Below are 21638 nucleotides of genomic sequence, written 5' to 3'. Positions count from 1 at the left end.
TCAAGTGAATTCAAGAAGATGTGAACCCATTTCCCTCTGTCCGGAATCCATAAATGCACCAAAATTGCTATCCGGCTTCATATCGGCTTTCACCACTTGTATGCTCAAAATAGGCCTTGTATCTATAGGTATGGACAGCCCTTTTGAAAATGAATTACTCCCTAGATAAAGGCAGCAAGTTTGTCCTTAAACCTCTTAACTTGAGCCCTAATGATCGGCTTGGTCTTCATCCGCATCGAGTCAGCACCCCAGCAGGTTGTCGGTTGTGTGGCCTTGGGCGGATGCGCATCACAAATTTAATCAACTTGCCATAAAAGTTAAAGATCTTAACTTCTTCCATCCTTATGTTCGTAAACTTCATTGTTAGAGTTTAAAGTTTCGATCTCTTTATCATAGCATTTTCTTTTTATGCAAGTTCTAGAATATCCCAACCATCTTTGTTTAGTTCATAAGTTTAAGCTTTTTTAATCTCAAATACAATTAATGCACAAAATATTGCATTAAGTCGCTTGGAGTTCCAACCACTAGAATTGATCTTTTCATTAGTACATTGGTCCATTGGCTTTGGTTTTTCCATACCATCATAATATATAACAAGAGCTTTTGATCCCTTACCATTGACCAACAAACTCTCTCATCTAATACTTTCAAAAATGCCCTCATTTTTTAATTTTAAATTAATTATTTTTAATTTATTAAATGTAAGATAATATAATTATTTTAAATTTAAAAAAAATAGGCAATGCTTTTAAGACAAAAAGTGTTGCCTATATGTGTTTTTTATATTATTTTTTTGCAATTATAGGTGGACTTTTATTTTAAGACAAATAGGCGACGTTTTTTTATTTTTTGTGAAAACCTAAGGAAAAAAGTTTGTCCATTAGGTAATACTACTGTTGTTACTTTATTATCTGTTTTGGTAATCAAAAAATTTTATGTTGATTCAATGGCTGCGCTTAAAAGGTTAAATATAGTGTGTGACACAGTTTAATATATTAATTAGCAATATGAAGCGAAAATTGATAAAGATTTTTTTTTTATTTGAACTTTTTTTCAATTTTAATTATTGTTGCGTTTGTAATTTTAACTTAATTATTTCAATTTTGTTTGCAATTGTAAAATAATTATTTGTTAAATTAATAGAATTTGAAAGAAAAAAAAACAAACTTTAATTTTTCAATTTCAAGATATTAGGCGATACTTTTTGATAAGAATCCACCCGAGCTTGCATAACCGACAACCCGCTAGAGTACCAATCTGATACAAATGAAGACCGGACCGATCACTAGGGCTCAAGCTAAAAGGTTTAAGGATAACCTTGTTGCTTTTATCCATGAAGCAATTCATTCTCAAAAGGGCTTATCCATACCTGATGACATAAGGCTTGTTTTAAGCATCCAAGTGGTGGAGGCTAATATGGAACCGGGTAGCTATCATCAGACTTCGGAGTTCGGACATTTTACATCGAACACCCATACATCGGACATTGAAATTTTACATCGAACACCCATACATCAGACATCTGTCTTCGGACTTCGGATTTCGGACTTCAGACATTAGACATAATTTACTTCAGATATCAGGCAAACATAAGTTATCTCGGACATCAGACATAAGTTAGCTTAGACATCAGGCAGGCATAAGTTAGCTCAGACTTCAGGCAGACATCAGTTAGCTCGGACATCAGACATAATTTAGCTCAGACATCAGGCAGACTTAAGTTAGCTCTGACATCTGACATAAGTCAGCCTAGTTGTCAATCTAGTCAACTCGTTTTCTAATTTGCGTTTGACTTTTTTGGGTTTTTATTTATTTATTTGCTGGACAAATAAGTTTAGGAAAGTTATTATTTTATTATTATCATTGTAAATTAATTAATTCCTAATTCAAAATAAGAAAATTAATTAATCCAATTTAAATTAGGAAAGGATGTGAAATTAGACAATTTCCTAATTGGATTCTATGTTGGCCAAAATTTCCTAATCTTTTTAGGGTTTTATTTTGTTCATTCAAAGCCTATTTAAAGGCTTATTTTCAATGAGAAATCAAGCTTAAATTTTATACAGAAAATTATTTGTGAGATTGAATTCTCTTTATTCTTTTGAACACCTAATGAATGAGTGTTTTAGTTTGACTTATCAATAGGTCTTCCATCACCTATTATGGCATCTTCATTATATGACAAAGTTTCTAATCACAGGTTGGTTATGGGTCAAGGTGACCATTAGAACTTGAACATAATTAGATCCGGGCTAATATAATATAGGTTTAAGAGTAGGTAGTCCTAGGTTCGTGTCACTTTTACCATAAAAAATGTCACCTGTGTACCTTATTTTTAAAATTTTTGTTTAATGTTATGTTATTCCTATGTATATAAAATATATATATATATATATATATATATATATCTATAAATTGGAGAATAAATGGTTAATGAATTAGCATGATATATAAGAGACAAAAATTAGTGCTTGAAATATCTATGGATGCCTGGCGATTTCAAATTTACTAGACAGGAATATGATTAATGTGAGCCAAAATTATGTGCATGGCTGTGGATGTCGTGAGACAAATAGCCATTTATTCTTTCACTATTAGGTTGCCAAGGCTATTTGGTTTGCTACACGTTGGAGCACCAAGTGGGAAATGCTTGAAAATCAACCTTTGGAAGAGAAATAATTGGTTTTAACTAAACCTTCCACATTGCTCCCAGTCCATGTATAAGATGACCAAGATGAGTTCTTTCTCTATGCCACTCTTATTTTGCATCAAATATGGAAAATATGAAATAGTGTTTTTTTTCAAAACAAGCCCTTCTCTTTGGATGATGTCATGTCTAGGCTGAAAATCAAATTCCAAGAAGCAAAAAATGCAACCAAAAGTGATTCGGAAAGTCACAGTCTTATCCACTGCAGGCCAGCAAAAAGCAAACCTCCTTTACAATGCATTAAAATTAATACAGATGTAGCAATAAGGGACGGGTCAAGCTTGACAGGAGTAGTAGCCAGAGACCAGAAGGGCAAAATTCTAAAAATTAAGGCAGTCAAATGCCACTCAGATATTCCAAAAGTGGCTGAAGCTTTTGGAGTGTTACAGGGATTGTTATTGGCAAAAGAAGAAGGGTGGAACAAGATCTGGTGTGAGTCAAATATAAAGAGCATAATTCTAAGACTTAACAATCCGGATTCACAAACCAGTCATTAGGTAGCTGCAAAATATATCTTTGATAGTTTACATCTAAAGAAGAATTTCCAGGAAATTCACTTAGTCTGGATCCCAAGGGAGGAAAATATCCTAGCCCATTATATCAGCAGTTGGTGTATGAAAAACAATATCTGTGGATTTTTGTCTCAATCTTCCTTCCCTAGTAGTTTTTTTGTTTTTGTAATCCATGAAGAAAGTGGTGAATCACCAACTCTCGGTGCTTCTAGTGTATTTTGGGTTCTTTTGTTTTTTAAATAAACCTTACTTTGAAGCAAAAAATAAATAAATAAAGGGAACTCTACCACTATCTTTGCAACGATCCTCCTCACAAGAGCACGACTTCACTATTGTTGCAACGATCCTCCTCAGAAGGGCACGACTCAATATCAAATTGTTTCAACAAATCTATAGTAAAGTGATGAGATTTAAGTTTGAAAAGTCATTTTTGAAGATTTCAAAGTGAAATCATGCCCGCCTCTAGATTCAAAAGGGTGAAAGTGTGTTTCAAAGAAATCTAGAGAAAGCTAAAAGAAATGTGAAAATCATGTGTTTGAAGATGAAATGGAAATAAAAACATGATTTTCCTCACAAATCTCTCATAGATTGAATTGGAATAGGTTGGGACCAATTTCTAGAGAGAAAATGGGTTGTTGGAGGTGTTTGGCTCAAAATAAAACTAAAACCGAAAGGATAATAAATTGTTTTTGCATATCGATCAATTAATCTCCAATTCTTTCAAACTGAAAGGCCCAAACTTTTACACATTAAAAAGCATAAAATGAGGTGAAAATAAATGTTAAAGAAATTCCTCAAAACAGTTCGAAAAATTATCTTTTTGAAAAAAAAAAAAAAAAAAAAAAAAAAGGTGTTAGTGCCTAATCATCCAAAACAAGTAAAGTCTCTAAATTATTTACCATTCCTATACATAAGATTTAAACTCTAAGATTCAGAGCACATTGAGACAACACAAACTGACTGTGATTTGACATGAAAATTACCTAAATAAGATTGACTTTACAAGTTTACAAGGAACCCTACTTTTCTTTCACTCTGTAGCTATCCTCAACCCCAGAGGTTTGCAGCAAACATAATAGTTTTTTACTAATAAATTATCAAAATACCTTTCAAAACTGACTTTAATAGGCTCATCAATTAACGACATGTTAACACAACAGGTTTTTTTACATGTTTTTGGTGTATAATAGGTTTTGATATGTTAACCCAAAAGGAAACCACCATGATGCAGTTATACCGAATTGCATCACACTAATTGGTCTAAGGTAAATTGGGAAAAGAATGACTATCTTATTTCCATAGAATTTCATTTATCCATTTATAAGTTTATTTACGCATAATTAAAGTTAGCGTTTGTCGCATGACACCATGAAAGATATTCTCAACAAATCATACAGTAAGCTTTCACTTATCAATCCTTGTATATACTCAATTGTTGTTTCTGTCTCCATGCATCATGCAATACAAAAGGGCATTAATTCTAAATCTTACAGTTACCAACAGCCACTACCGTTTAAATCATACATGCAGACCTAGTTCAGTTTATAAATTAGGGATGGCGACTTCTAAAGGCCATGCAGAAAAGGACTTCAAGGCCTGTGTTTCGTGCACCTTTAGTATTTCTCTGCTTTAATGGTCCGAAATGTTGGACTCGATCTCAACATCTTTTTTGCCAAGTTGCGGATATCTTCTCTACTAGACTCGACAGATATCCGAACTAGCTCCTTCACCCCTCCACTGGATATGAAATCCTCAACATTGTCCTCTACACCCACAATAAAACAAAAAACAGAAACAAAAAATGAATAAATAATAAACAAAAACAAAGGTGATTAATATTTTGTCCATGGCAATCTTCAACCTTCAAGCAATTGTGATAGAATAAATAACGATGCATAAAAATAATGAAAATAATAATGCGAAAAAGTACAGTGCATAAATATGTATATATATATATATATATGTTTTAGAAACCATTTACAGTCTAAGGAAAGAATGTACATCGCACAAAAAAATACATAAATGAATAAAATAAGATGAATAATGTATCACATATCATATCTACAACAAAAGGAAGAAACAAGTGTACTAGCAGTCAGGTTTTGTAAAAAAGTAGCATTTTAATCTTCTAAAGTCAGTGCAATACATATCTACTTAGAGATAACTTTGAATTCAAGGTTTTCTCTGTCCGGATTTGAAGCTGTGCCAATAATCTGTGACATGATGATTAAAACAAAACTGTCATAACCAAATGCTCAAAAGCAAAGGCAAAGAATGCAGTTTGTAAGAATCCCGCTACTATGTAATAAGGCTAGTTGGTGAACCTCTGAAAACATGATAGTTGACTAACAGCAAGCATCCTCTTGAAATTCACATGAACGAACTTTGATTGATTATATTTTTATAGGTAACCATTAGCTTCGGTATGATATCAACATGATGACACCAATACAATCAACGACACCTATGAATTGAATAATTCCTACATTAGTCCGTGTTAATCTATAAAATATATTAAAACAACTTCTAACATGCTCTTCTTGATGATCATCATTCAAAATGTTTGCAATGTTATCACTAAGAATTTGACTCCTACTCCTGATTAATTTTGAAATTCATTAAAATTCGACATCAATAATGCTCAGTCTCAATCAGAAACTTACCATTTTGTGCTAAATGGCAGAGAGCAAGTTCCACATGGCGCTGGGCTGAAGTTGAGCTATTATTTGAATTGGCAATCAGCCAACCAAGAGCACCATCGTCCATTAGAAGAGAACGACCTTTCCTCTGACCTGAATATTTTAAAAGCTCTTGACATTCATGACTATAACAAATGCATGACAACAAAAATTATTAAGGGACAATTTCCACTAACCTAGATTTATTCCACGGGATTCACATTTTGCAAAGTTTGCAATTCCTCTAGCGATTTGAGCAGTGACATCATTACTACCAGATCTACCCATTTCCAAGAGTGCCTTAATACCTCCATCTTCTTTTAGCATGATATGCAATTTTTCTGCATCACATCAAAACCTCTGCATCATTAAACAAGAGTTTCTTCTATGCACAATAGCAAAACCTGTCAGCAAGACATTACTCCACCTAATATATCAAACAAAATGGAGCATTCACCATATCTTGATGTTATCAATAATAGCATTTAAGATAACAACATAAAATTTGAGTTTAATCCGTATCTACATACATCAAATACAGCAGAATACCTATGTGAATTAACAAAACATCTGGCATAACTGTTGCAAAAGCACCAAAGACTAACCATTTCCACATAAATTAGCTAATGCACCAGCAACCATCCTTAGAGTTTGTAGATCGGTCGTCTTTGAAGCTATCTTGGCTAATAGCTGAGCTCCACCTTTGCTCATTATCAGGCCTTGATTCAACTCTAAGAATATTAAAAGAAAAATGAAATTTAAGAGAAGAAATTTGAAGGATTATTAATTATGAAGGCTATAATACTCTATGAACTTCCTTCTCTATATGCTCAGCACAATGTCCACAACAAAACAACAACAACAATAATTGATAATTAAAAAAAAAGCAATGGAAATAGAATGCTGTGACATTCCCCAAACAAATTGTGAACAGTCCATATTCCCTAAGCAATTAGAAAGAGAAACTATTAAAATAAAACGTTCCACACTAAGCAAGAAGAATCCAAAGTCACTGATTGATATTAAGATGCAAACATTTAAAAAAATAAAAAATAAATAAAAAATAAAAAAAAAGGGAAGAAAAAACTTTTAAGCTCGTCTGTCGAAACAATATTTTGCATTAGGTAAATGCATGCTCTCAACGAATTGCAAAAATAACAAATCTAATAGAATGACCAATAAAGGTCAACATTATTGGTTCACTAATCAGGGATCCATAAGAAAGATCAACTATGAATCAGAAAACAGGATTACCATTCATTGCCAAATTGGCAATGGCTCCAGAAGTCACTCTAAGAATAGTAGTATTTTGTGAAGATCGCAACAGCATAAGCAAAGCATCTAAACCACCTTCCTCCACAATCTTTTCCTGATTAAAATCTGCAATATTTAAAACTTATTGGTAAAATTAATCATGTACTTATTCTAATCAGCCGCAGAATTATGAATTAACTTTCAGTTCAAATGAATAAACTACTTAGCTATTGGACAGCAATCAAGGTGGTAAAAAGCTATATTATGACTATCAAATGTAGATTATATTCAGAGAGCATTAAATCTTTCCTACTAAGCTTTTTAATATTCTGATGTCGAACTATATTATATATTATAAAAATCACAGGACATTTAAATATTTGACCAGTAAGTTAAATGAAGCTCAATGTACAACAGTCAAACATCGGTATCCATTCACATTTATCATGATAAATGTAAAAATATACATGACCTACCATGAGAAGGTATTTGGCCACTATAAGGCCCCATTAGGTTTGTGCTAAACTTTGTGGGAAACTGAGATTCCTTTAAAAAGTAAAGACGTTTATTTTCTTTGCCTTAAGAAGTGTTTATCATTCAATTGTACATAGAGCATGTTTTTGAGTGAAGAATGAGCGGGTGCAATGTCCTTTAAAGTGTTTAACAACCTTTTCATTTTGAAAAAGCACATTATTATGAGGAAAGTTTTTATAGCTGGAAAAAGAAATGACACGATAGAACTGATTATTCTGTGCTTCATGTCACAAGCAAAAACAAAGAGATAAAATTTTGGCATTTATATGAAATAGGCCAGCATACTGCACCTTCTGCAGCAAGATTGGCTACCACCTTAACAGCATGAATTTGGACATCTGAATCTTCGGATGTTAACAGTTGTAATATCTTCTGCAGCCCAACTGATTGATCAAGCACACAACTTGTTTATCAAGGTATCTCGAGAAGTCAATATCAGAATAACAAAAATTTCTTCCAACTTTATGTAGAATCTAACCTTCTTCACATATTTTTGCAATTGTGGCTCTTTGGCCAGAAAGTGTCTCTCTTAATGAATTTGTCTTTTGGGATCCAATTCTAGTCCCAAATGTAGAAGATGCTTTAGTATTTCCATTCATATATAATATCTTATCCTGGAAAATATAAAGTGCAAGACCTAAAATTATAAAACAAAAATGTTATTTTTAAAGCAAATAAAAAATTTACCACAAAATCATTCTCCTTTTCAGGTACAGACTTCTGAAGCTTTACCAACTCATATTCTATAGTCTTCCTCTGATTCTCTTCAACCGAAAGTCTCTCCCTCACAGCTTGCAGTTCTTCATTTAGTCTTGCCTTTGGATTTCCATTTTTTATTATAATTAATAAATAATTTCCAACATTCATCATCAAAAAAAAATTCACGATCAATAAGATATTTCACACGACATGAATCAAAACAATATGTCAAATATACCTTTTCTCCTAATAGACCTTCCTGCTCTGATTTCAAGGATTGAAGTTCACTTAGAGTTTGTCCATGCAGCTGATACATTTCTTGTAACTTCACAGTAAGTTCATCAACCTCTTTCTGCCCCTGGATTCCAAAATAAATATATTTACCATCTCAAAAAGAGTTCCAAGTATAAAAGGATATTTTATTAAAATTCAAAACAACCAGGTATAATGGAGGAAGATCGTTGAATAAAAACAGGAAACATATATTGGGGACAAAATAAAAACCAGGACTGGAAATATGTATTTAAAATAAATAAATAAAAAGAGTGATTCTATTTACTATGACTGTAAAAAGTATATATTATGTAGAAGCAACAAAAATGTGCATATAATAAGCCTTCTTTATCTTAAGTTATAGGGATAAAGTTAACCTGCATTAAATTTTGATGTTTGCTCACATGCTTCTTCGTCAAATCCAATTGTTGTTCTAGATCTTGAATATGGGTATGGTCATGCTTAATTTGGTTGAACAGTTCAGCTATTTTGTTCTCATACATCTTAGTATCTGCTAGTGCTTTCTGGTATGTAGAATTTTCCATTTCATGTTGCTAAGAGAAATAAAAAGAGCAATGCGGTTAATGCTCATGTTCCAATAACTTGTACTAAGATGTTATTCTTACATAACAACCTGAAAACAGCCTATAGGAACATGGTCACAAAAATGAAATACAAAAGAATGAAAACATAAACCAGGCTTTAATTTGAGAAATCGATACATGCAAATGAAAAACTATTTAAATTTTTTAAATATAAGTTCTTCAAGAAAACCATTAAAATGGAATGTGAAAATGAAGCATTAACTCAAAGTGGTCTTTTGTAATGACAAATACATAAATGACTTACCTGGATAGTTTTTTGACTGTCATTCAGGAGCTTCTTCATTGCATTTAATTGTTCCTCCACACTTTTGGCATGAGCATGCTCATCTTTTAGCTGCTTAATCAATTCTGCTATTTTCTTCTCATACATCTGAGTAGTATCAGCAAGTACTTTCTGATATGTTGAACTTTCAAGCTGATGTTGCTACTAACAATTAAAACACAACATAAATGCTTGTGCTGATCGGACAAAATATTTGGCAGACAAAACTAGTAAAAAACATATATCTATAGAAAGATTCCAAGGCTTGTAATAATCATTAACAGACACAAGAATTTCATTTGATTCGGTGTCCTTCAGGGGACTTCTCAGATGGCTAAGCCATCCTTTCTTTAGTACTAGGTCCTTTGTCCTATCAGGACTTCTTTTATTATATCCCCAGTATACTCTAAAAAAGCAATGGGATCTAGGAAAAGTTCTAAGCCATAAGCTTTGACTTCATCTTAATTAACACCCATATTCAAAGCTCCCAGTTGGCAAGATATCTGCCCTATTGATACCATCACCTCTTGGCCTCTCAGTGGCATGGATTACAACTAAACCCCATCCAAAATTTATGTCTACAAGTTATCAAAGGCACCATTAATCATAATACTGAACAAAGAAATTTGACCCTGATGTAAATCAATGTCTTAAAAAGAAAAAATATAAATTTATGTCTCCTTTGAAACAAAATATCATTCAGCGAAAAGGTAATTTTGACAGACTTATTCAATCATGCAAACTTATGAACATGCACACATTATGATATTGAAAGAGGGCTGCCCCATGGTCTAAGAGTGAAATGGCATCTACCATGAAGGTCCCATGGCTACCAAAAGCATGGTTAGTCATTGACGTTATTTTGTGAATATCGCAAAATTTCATGAATTTCTTGTTTGAGTAATCTAGTATTTATGGAGTTTCACCAAGAAAAAGTTTGTCCAATGTTCTGGTTACTTCTTTTATTTCTTATAAGATTCTATTAGAAATTAAAACTTGATCTTGAGTTTCTTATTATGTCAAACACGTTTAATCTTCCCCTCGCCACTTTCCACAAGCACAAAAGGCCAGAAGCATATTACAACAAATTGGTTGGATGTGAGGCGTTTTTTAACCCCTTTTCCGGTTAAATGTGAAGTTCAGTGTAATTGACTGTTTTCATTTTCATATGAAAGAAAAAAAATTTCTGTTGGTTTTCTTTTTTCCATATAAAATTTTACAACGAAGAAAGGATATTACAACAAATTGGTCGGATATAAAAAGTTCTTTGACCCCTTGCCAGTTAAATATTAGTTCAATGTAATTGATGACTACCTTCTTTTTTATGTGGAAGAAAAAATTTTCTTATTGCTTTTTTCTATTCCTGTATAAAATTTGATCAGATGCAATAAGTCATACAGTAACTCAGTTGCAAATATTTTAGTTTCAAAAGTCATTGACTATTAAACTATTAAATGCCATAGTAGTCTAAAACGGTTCTTGATGGTGTTTTTAGGCTTCCACATCTAATAAATACATGTAAAGGTAAAATTTCAAAGAAATATGATTTAAGACACGTTCATAATCACAAGAATAGGACATAATAGATGCAAGATTATCCAGCTTAAGTCAAAATTAAAACAACTAGATTAACAGCCATCAAATTACAAAAATAAAACAAATTTAAATAACTTTTCTTTTTTTCTGTTTAAAAAAAAAAACTAGGTGAAGAAACTTTCTCCATCTCAAAAGAAAGGAAAATACCTTGCTACATTTTATGTTCACTTCCAGCCGCGCAGCTTTTTCAGACATCAAATCATTATGATCTTTCTGACACTTCAGTTCATTTAAGAGATCTTTCATCTCCACCTCTAAACGAGTATTTTCCTTCTCCAGAAACTGCTAGGACAAAGAAGATATTAGATAGGAAGAAAGCTGACTGAAAAATGAACTACAGTCCCCTCATGAAAATCTGGTGTATTTTTGGCCTGGTATTTTATCAACTCAACTTTGAATGATATGGGAAAGACAACTACCTCAGACCTTGTAATTAGATTCCTTTTGGCTTCAGCGAAAGAGTCCTGACACTCTTTGAGCTCTTTTTCCAACTTGTATTTGTCATCTTCTCTCAACTTCTGCTTCCTTTCAACTTCTGCAGTAAGATGGTCTACTTGGTGCTCAAGCTTCCGGCATAAACCTTCATAATCAAATTCTTCTTTAAGCTTTACCATGTTTACTATTTTAATTGCCTGCAGAAACAAACAAGTAGCAAATTTTGAATAGAAGATACAAAATCAACCATCAAAATCACAAGCTTTAGTTTGTTTACTAGCAACAACAATGGAAGCATTATAAATATAGGCCAGCAACAAGAAAATTGTCCATTCACATATTAAATCAAATTATCCATACAGGAAAGTTAAAACAATTAAGCACCAGAGCTATTAGGTAGAGTGTAAGATCAGTTATAAAGGACGAAAAAATAAATCAAGGGATGTTAACAAGAATGCATTATCCAATTAGCTCTTAGCATGCTGTTTCTTATCCTTTGGTCCCCAACTCATGGAGCACAGAATCTAGTAGTAAACCCTAGAAATGACCAAACCAATGCCTAATCCAGGACAAGTTAGCAGAAAATTCTTTAGAAGAATAATGGACTAGGCAGTTGTACCAGTTAAATAATCATAAAATTTTCTAACCATCATAAAAGCATAATATATGCAATGATTGATGTGGCAGCGGGAAGTTCAGAGATATTAATAAGAACTTATCATAACCTTAAAACTCCCAAAACCATACAAATTATTTGTTGAAATTGGAGGGCTGAAATATTAAAGCATCAAGATGACAAAACACAGCATCAAAATGCATTTAGATTACAGAACCCCTGTCTGACTAGAATATAAAGTTTTCAAGCTAGCTCACCCGTTGTCCGAACATAACTGAACTAGTTGTCTCTGCATAATGTCGTGCTGAAGGCCCAATTGTAATTATAAGCGAAGTCCTGGCAGAACCTGTTTGAACCAAAGTAATAGTGCAATTCCATTAAGAAATTTCATATCAAGCATGCATAAATTACCAAAACATACCATACAGACAGTAAGTACAAAAAGACAGAAAAATTACTAATCCAGAACCTAATGTGCATTATCCATTATACCTCATGTATTTGTTTAGAGACTAGTATACAATATTAAATATATAAAGAAACACAAGATGATTATTACAGTGACCTCCAAATGAATCACGAAGCAATCTTGTCAGCTTAGAATCTCTTAAAGGTATATGTGGACTATTTTCAGCCAAAGCATTTATACATTTGCCAAGGGAAGTGAGAGAAAGATTTATGAATTTAGCCTCCTCAAGCAAATGCCCCTCACTGCCTGCAACATGAGAAGAAAAGGAACTTGTTAGAGTTGATCATATCCCAAACCAACTGGCCACGTTCAAAATTCAAAGATTGAATTTCTTGGTGATTAAATTGAGTTATACTTGTATGAATATCTAATGTCAGAGGCTAAAAGGGAAAGATCTCAACTATAAATCTAGCACTAAAAATTATTAAGCCCTAAACAAGATCTGAAAGAAGTTAAATTGAAAATGCAAACTTGTTTTCATGTATACCATCAACAATATACCTGACTTGTCTATTCTTTCAGATCCTGCGAGATCAACAATCAGCAACTTGCTTTTTCGAATTAAAGGTATGGCATTGCTACCAGATAAAGTGGTCCTAGGGACTTTTTCCCAAGAAGTAATGCCATCTTCTACTTTCTCATGGACAGATCTCCGGATGTAAACCTTATTAAATCATGAAGTGATTTGGAGAAAGAATGAGCTTAAATCATTACAATTTTTAAAAAATGATGAAGATATCCACTACAAACCAACAAATGCTAAAAGCAAAACCATACAAGATACCCACCATGAGAATTGCATGACTACGTGAAGATTCAGTATTCAGCTTTGTATTAGCTGCATGACGATTCGCTTCACCTATTTGTAGTAGCTGTGAAAACTGATCCAGGTTTTGAACTTTGACTACAGAAGCACCGGGCAATGATATTTCTCCAGTCTTGGGATCCTCATTTATAGGAATATTAATCTTTTCTGGAGCAAGCAGATCTTGAATACATTCCATATACAACTGGGAACAACAGTACATATATAAATAAAAGAACAACCATCCATAGTTTTTACTTTAACACAGCTAATTTGATTAAATGTCAACTCCTGGGCTTTTCTAATATGAGTAATTGAAATTTTTCCAGAAATTTGAACGATAGAAAAATTAAAGATCTAAGTTCCTTATTTAGATATCTTAGGAAATTTCCATACTAACCCCTTGATTTCTGACAAAATAAAATGGTCATTTGATTCTTTGGGATCTACACGCAAATCTTATTTCATACTATAACTGATAGTGGTGGAAGTTTGAACTTTAAGCCTTTGGATTTTATTTGGAAATCAAACTTTAAGCCTTCGGACTTTATTTGGAAGCCAAGTGTTCCCTATGGAGCGAAAGTCTTTGCTTGGCTGGTTTTTCATAGAAGTTAAAATATTTGCTACCTCTCCATCCTGGTGCATTCTGTAAGGAGGAAGAAGAAACTTTAGACCATTTATTTCTCCATTGAAAGTTATAAGAAGTTTGTGGATTACATCGATACAAGAAGCTGGGTTTTTTTTGGGGCATTTCCTAAATACTATGGGTCCTCGATGGTAGAAAAACCAATTGGTTTTGGTACTAATAATTTGGCCGAGGAGATGATAGAAAGGACCAACCGAATCTTTGAAGACAAAGAGATGAGCAGTGAAGATCATTTTGAGAAAGCTAAATACTTAGAGCATCTTTGTGCTTCTACAAATAGAGCTTTCAAAGAGTCTCCTTTTTCTTTGATTGTTCTAAATTGGAAAGATGCCATGGGTTGCTGATGCATTCATAAGATTTATTATTGTCTTAATTTTACCTTTTTCAGTTTTTTTTTTTTTTCCTTTTTTAAATATTTCTGTTTTTGAGGATTTCTTGTTCTCTCTTTTACCCTTTGTATTGATTTCCTATAGATAAAAGATCATTTCTTAATAAAAAATAAAATAAAATAAATCAAAAATAAAAACCAAACAAATAAACAAACAAAAAAGAAGAAAAAGCAAGAAATTGCATTCACGATCCTATATTAAAAGATGTGGCATGAACATGAAGGGAAAACAAAATGTCAATACTAAGATTTTAATGAAAAAATACTAACACGTGGTAATTCTTCTTCAACTATGACAAGTGTTCCATAGTATATGGTCAAAATTAAAACCAGCTACTCGGTGCCTTATTGTAGACTTACAGATGGGTGGAGGGAAGGGGGATGTCATGGTCCATGAGCCCCCAAACCATTCCATTGTTTAAGAACATATATGCATTACACTTGTATTTTTTTTTCTAGTGCGATTCATTTAAGCCGAAACTGATTCCTTCTATTCTTTTTTTTCCATGTTAATTAGTTTTTTGCCTCTTATATTTTCATGACATTCAAAAGTTGTATAAAATTTATAGCATTTTCTATGAATCTGTAATTTTTCATTTTTCAGCTCACCAGTATCTGTAAAAGAAACGACATTTTGGCAACTAAAGCAGTGAACAAAACCATGCCTATGGTGGCATCAACAGTAAATTAAAATCAAAGCAATATCAGAGGCAAGTCAACATAGATTAGCACCTGGAAATAGGAAACTTCTACACAATCAGAAGCAGAAACACTGGCCAATATGTCCTCTAGAGCTCTGGCCATTATACCACGCTCAGAAGCATCATCTTTACCAAGTTTTCCAAGCGTGTAAGTTTTACCAGTACCTGTTTGACCGTAAGCCATAACTGTCCCACTATATCCATTCAATACACTCTGCAAAAGTATACCAAAATTGACTGTACACAATTACCATGACATCCAAACCTTTTCAAGATTAATTTCTTCAGAAACAATGGAAGAAAGGAATTGAATGTGGTTCAAACTCATCAATTCAAGAACTAGAAATGCAAGATGAAGAGATACAAGTTGCAAACATCTAATATATGGAAAGACATAATAAAAGTACTGACTAAAGAATCCCTAGGCTATAGGAACAGATATATATATATATACATACACACTTATAATTTTATTTTACTAGGCGACGTCCCCCAATATAAGCTGGGTGATAAACGCCTCTCCACTTGTGACGGGTCGTATAAATATATTTATACACCCCACCCCACTACATAGCCCATTAGAAAATTACTGCACACACACACTTTTATATATATATATATATATATAGTTTTTTTTATGATGTGGACATCTGCGAGTTAAAAAATTTGTAGATACACGTCATGCAACATGTTCCAGGACAATTTTTCCGCACACCATGTTGCATGAAACCTGATATTCACACCTTAGAATTATTACATGTATACATCATACTTAACGCCATGACCTCTCACAAAAGGAGCATAGCTAATCAACAATTTATCATGCTGGAACTTATAATCCCCTTGAAAACCTACCTCAACAACAGGTTTTGCTACCACTTCATAAACACGCTTTTGGGAAGCAGTTTCTGTAAAAACTTCATCAAATCTGTAAGATTCAGAAGTCCAGTTGTTTTTTCTCAACTTTAGCCGCTTTAGCTACACAAGGAAAATGGAGACTTTGATTAAGAAAAATTTTGGCTGCATAAATGAACGTGTGTGTTTGAGCGTGAGAAATGAACATTCGCAGGGCTATTTATTAGGAAAATAATAACTGTTCAATCAATGAAACCCAGTGTGCTTTAACCATAACAAACATGAGAAGTGCTTTCTCTGAAAGACGCAAAAATAAATAAATAAATCATTTGATGGTTAATCACCTCTGGCTGCAACTCAACACAATCAGCAAAGTCAGAATCCAAAATAATATCCTCGGCATTTTTGGGTCGAAGTCTGACAGCAACTCTCACCCTTCCACGATCTGTGGTAAATGCAAAGAAAAACTTCGTTTGGAGAACCATGAATCAAATTTTGAGAAAAAAACTAATAATATTATGCAGCAAGGACAAATCTTTCATCAAAAAGCAAAACTAACATGATTTACATCTAAGAAGTTTCACTCTCTTTCTAGCATATGATATCCCCCAAATTCCACAATGTTAAAAATAAAAAATAAAAAAATCCCTCAACTTCCAATGGCTAAAAGAGAAACAAAACAATTAAGTTTGACTTCAAGAGTTTCATTAATAGAATAAAGACAAATGACAGTTTTTTTAGCAACTAAAAATGAAAGGCCCGTGCACCTCAACCCTCCAAACAAGAAAAAGACAAACAAATAAAGCTATCTTAACTAAGCTCAAATAAGGACTACAAATAACACAGGAAATTATAAGAGCACACCAACTATGTACATTAAAAACTTCATGATTGATTACCTACATGGTTTTAATGATGGTGGAGATACATGGAAATTGAATTAAGGTAAATTCAATGGAAAAAAGGATAAAACCAAATCTATATTAGTGAATGCGATGATGTTCACCACAACTAGAAATATAATGGTTTTTAATTGTAATTATATGTATCAGCGTAAGACAGATATTTTGCAAGAGTGTGGCGAGAGAGAGAGAGACAGAGACAGACAGACAGAAAGACAGAAAGACAGAAAGACAGAAACACCTTGGCAGGTTCACTAGGTTGAAAACAGTTTCTGACAAATTCACAAGTTTTCCTCCTCAATAAAGCAACAATTATAACCTATGAGCTATGTTCGGCACTTGGAACTGCTAAATGAAAAGGAAACCCAAAAAAATAAATAAATATAAGAATTATTTTTGTTTTATTTTTTGCTTAAGAGAAAATTAGACCAAGAAAAATACAACCTAGAAACAAGAATACCCTCTAAAAGGTTTAATGTTCCATAGAAACATATGGGGACTTTTCAATCGAATCGAAGTTCCAAATAAAAGAATAGAAGAATTTGATAACAAGATTTCGAATGAGAATCTAAATGGTGACGAATTGATGAGAAGAGTTGGAACCATTTTCACAGTAAATGCAAATCATTAATGTCAAAGTAGCACAACCATGGTAAAAAGGAACACCATCAGTGAGTTGCAAATAGCTCCTAGGATATCGACAACATGAATTCTCTAGAATGAAATAAATCAATAACACATGAGCAATGCAAGTTCTAAAGCAATTACGTCATTAAATGGTGTAGCTTCACTCGTTTGAGTTGACACAACAAACTTCTATTTCTGATGCCCTAAAGGATTGCATAGATATAGAACTTGGAAACTCGCCAACAGCAAATAGCAATCTCAGAATTTCTATAAGAAATGGCCCTGATGATTTAAGTTATAAAATATGTAAACGAAAACTATCCCCTGATAAGTTGTTAACTTTCTAACCTGGTCCCAAAAAAAAAAAAAAAACAAAAAAAAAAAAAAAGCATGTAAAATTAGCTCTTACAAGCTTGCCTATATAATATTTGTTGGTCTTTCCTAAATTTGACTTAGAATTATTTAACACCAATTACCAGTTTTCAAGTGCCTAACAGTACCAAATAAAATATTCAAAAAAATTCACTGCCAGAAAAGGAAAGAAACTATTTTCCAATCGACATTGGCAGGTATAATGATTTTGGGCTTAACACTAGCCTAATTATTTAAAATTCTCATTACTAAAACCAGGCTCAAATGTTAATACGCTAATATTGTCAAAGCCAATAATATTTCTGAGTTGGGTTAGGCTTTATATCTTCTCTCTTTTTCTTTTCTTTCTATGAATTGGCCAAACAGAGTATAATGAAAGGTTCACTAACCGACCTTGTTTCGTTCCTTACACTGGTTATGATTCAACTCAGTTACACGAATATCGTTACAATTTGAGACCCTACCAACCATGAAAAGACGTACACTTAATGGGCCAGGAACCATGCCTTCTTCATTGTTCGGATTAGCCATAAGAGACAACTGTAAACTTCAAACCAATTAAATTTTGGCATTGATTCTCATTTTTGTCTTCTATCTTTTAATCTAAATTCCCAACAGCAACCAAAATCCCGCAATGCGTCAAAAATAAAACTTTGAAATGTAAACCACAATATCGATAAAATTATGGAGATGAACGTCTCATAATTAAACCCATATTGGCATTCTAATCATTGTCGGAACCAACCAACATCCTCAAGTAACTGTGTAAATACAAAAGAAATTAACATAGTATCCGAACAATTCCAACAAATGGAAGCCGTCTAAAAAAAGACAAAGAAAAGAAGAAAAAGAAGCACAAACATCATTATACATCATTCAATTAAAATTGTAAACGCGTATAATTGAACCAGTAGCCACAAAACCAATAATTGAATTATTTTTAATAATTCACATAATAATTCCACCCCCACATCCGACCCCAAAAAACAAAAACATAAAATAATATATAATAAAATAAAATACATAACTAACCAAATCTGCAGAAATCCATCAATTAATCATAACACAGACGCAGAACAGAAACTAGATATTAAACCCAACCGGATAGAAACACACGCATAAATACAGAAACACACGAAAAAGAGCGAAAGAGATAAAAGACAGAAAGACCTTCTTCATAGTCAGAACCAGAGTTGGTCCGGGAATTGGGAGTGACAGAGCGTCTGGAAGAGGGAGCTTTAGAACGACCAGGAAGATGGGTCTGTCCGAAACTGACACCTCCTTGTGTAGAAACAGCAGAAGAAGAAGAAGAAGAAGAAGAAGAAGAAGATCCATTCCCATGAAGCTGCCTCTCAAACCTACCACTGCTACTAAGCGCTCCTCCTCCTGCTGCTGTTGTGAATGATGATGATGATGATGAAGATCTCAAACCAGAAGCCATTGATTTCTTCAATACCACCTCCTCCAAACTATTTCACCAACATAAAACACTCAGAGAGAGAACTTGTCTTCTATTATTGAAGGAGAGAGAGTATGTATGTGTGTGAGGCCGGCACGATGCAATAGAAAGAGAAACAAAAAATATTTGTTTTTTAATGCAGGAAATTAAAAGAGAGAGATAGGATAGAGGAGGGAATGGTTCCCGCGTTTGTAATGCGTAATTTTTGTCTAATATTATGAAAAAAAACATATATATATATATATATGTTTATATTCAATCAATATTGGGTTTCAACTAGGAGAGAATAAAGCATAATTGCATAACCTTTCATAACCCCATTATTACTTACTTTTTCTGATTTCTGAATGCCGTAAAGCCAAAACTTTTATTCCTCTCGAAGATATTCGCATGAATTTCGCCGAGCCACTTTTAGCTTTTTCGGTTTTAGCTTTGGCAAAATGCTTTGTCATTTTAAAACAGAAGAAAATCTATATATTTATAGTTATATAATATATATATAAAAAAAAAAAAAAACCATATGCGACACATATTAAGTATATAATTCATCCAAATTTTTTTCAAAAGCACGATTTTTATTTATTATTTTATTTTATTTATTATCAATTATTATTTATTATATTTATTATCTTACCATATATGAATATAACCAAATATGTATAAAATTAATTTTCGATATAATTTTCCATAACTATCAAATAATAATGATATATACATTAAAGGTTTTGACTCAATAATAACACATGAAAATTTTCAAACAACGATTATCAATGATATCATATAAATCAATTTGAGACCAAATTTGATCAACTTTTCAATATAAACCATCCCAAAAATAAAAATAAAAATAAAATCCCAAAACAAACAGAAACAGTCGCACACAGTGAGCAATGAAGGAGCTCAACTCACATGTTGTGCGTTCATAGCAAAGAATGAAGCCAATCCCGCTTATCTTTTTCCTTTTGTGATTAACATAATGTTGTAGCTTCTTTTTGGCATTAGAATTGAAGCGCAGAAGTTTTCCTTAGGATGTTTTCAATTCGATTTTGGGAATATAGAACTATCTGTTCCACTTTTTTTGGGTTTGCATTTTTATTTTTTCCGCTCTAGAATCCAAATTTTTGCTTTCCTTTCAAAACAAATTGTTGATGGGTTTTTGAAACTGATATTGCATTTTGCTGCATTTTTGAGATATGGGTTGTCGGTGGTCTGTCAGTTTTTGGACTTTTTTGGTCTGCATGCTTTATTTACTTTTGCTGGTTTTAGCTTATGTGGGTTTGTTTTGAATGCTTCATTTTCTAACTTTCATTTCTAGGTTGATTTGCTTTCTTTCGCTTTCAATGCTACCGAACGGGATACGGATTGATGTCTTTTAAATCCCTCTTTCATCAGCATAGGTATGAAATTTCTATACATTTTTTTCTTTTTGTTAATATAAAAATATATATAAATATATTCTGATTTTATTGTCTCTGATTTCTCTTTCTTGATAACAGTTTTAAGAATTTTGTTGTTCATTTCTCTCGTAACAATTAGTTTTTCCCTTAACAAAATGTGAATGCTATGGATAATCGATAACTTATAAATACTAAATTCATTAGTTGAAAAGGCAAAGATATTCAATGATAACTTATAAATACTAAATTCATTATAATATCAGTAATGCTACCTATTAAATTATTCTTTTCCTATTCCTAATTGGTCAAACTTTAATTGTAAAATATTTTTAGTAATAAAATAATTCATAGATCCAATTTGAAAAAGAAGATAAGAGGATATCGGCATCAGTTTAGAAATCAATGGCCATTCTTTACGAATTTAACAATATATGTATATATTGTTCACCATTACTTATAAGTATATATTTGATTTTAATATTCTTCTTTTTATTTTCTTTCCTTTTTAGAATATATAATTTTCTAAAAATATAAAAAAATAAAAAATAAAATAACGAAACTAAAGTTGACCAATTTAATAACCTAACACTATTTAAATTTTAATTATTTTACTTGAGGATAAATATCAATTTATCCCATAAATAACTTCTTTCCATGATTATAGTCTTAAGGTTGATTCCATGATTATAGTTTTAGGGTTAATTATTTTAGGGTTACATATCTCATAATTTGATTACTTGATTAACTGATAAAAAATATTCTGTATATTTTTATCCATGACTTTACTTATATATTGTTCTACTGTTCCTTCCTTTTTAAAATATATGTATATATTATTCACCATTA

The 21638-nt window shown here is 32.3% G+C and overlaps 1 protein-coding gene across 11 annotated transcripts; it reads right to left on the bottom strand.

Moving 5' to 3' along the window:
- Positions 1 to 4597: 4597 nt before the first annotated feature.
- LOC107413821 (kinesin-like protein KIN-UC) lies at positions 4598 to 19847 on the bottom strand. Of its 11 annotated transcripts, XR_007239667.2 has the most exons (23): positions 19107 to 19610; positions 16380 to 16480; positions 16036 to 16158; positions 15212 to 15394; positions 13429 to 13650; positions 13142 to 13304; positions 12731 to 12886; positions 12429 to 12517; positions 11540 to 11752; positions 11268 to 11402; positions 9507 to 9686; positions 9035 to 9211; positions 8623 to 8742; positions 8418 to 8501; positions 8164 to 8299; positions 7976 to 8068; positions 7152 to 7277; positions 6503 to 6628; positions 6095 to 6238; positions 5883 to 6011; positions 5544 to 5683; positions 5366 to 5432; positions 4967 to 4984 (listed from the first exon to the last, which is right to left on the bottom strand). XR_007239667.2 is itself a non-coding variant. In XM_048470192.2 (22 exons), exons 2-22 carry the CDS (start codon positions 19375 to 19377, stop codon positions 4833 to 4835), a joined length of 3123 nt encoding a protein of 1040 aa, XP_048326149.2. In that variant the 5' UTR covers positions 19378 to 19405; positions 19727 to 19847; the 3' UTR covers positions 4598 to 4832. The 11 variants fall into 11 exon arrangements, 10 of the variants coding, with proteins under 10 accessions (XP_048326149.2, XP_048326152.2, XP_048326150.2 ...); XM_048470192.2 differs by lacking the exons at positions 5366 to 5432; positions 5544 to 5683 and adding an exon at positions 19727 to 19847 and having other exon boundaries at positions 4598 to 4984; positions 19107 to 19405; XM_048470196.2 differs by lacking the exon at positions 5544 to 5683 and having other exon boundaries at positions 4844 to 4984.
- Between the last annotated feature and the right edge of the window lie 1791 nt (positions 19848 to 21638).

The sequence above is a fragment of the Ziziphus jujuba genome, chromosome 8 (assembly GCF_031755915.1).
Source record: "Ziziphus jujuba cultivar Dongzao chromosome 8, ASM3175591v1".
Lineage (NCBI taxonomy): Eukaryota > Viridiplantae > Streptophyta > Magnoliopsida > Rosales > Rhamnaceae > Ziziphus > Ziziphus jujuba.
Note: the sequence above shows the minus strand (reverse complement) of the source record. Positions and strands in the feature narration are given on the sequence as shown.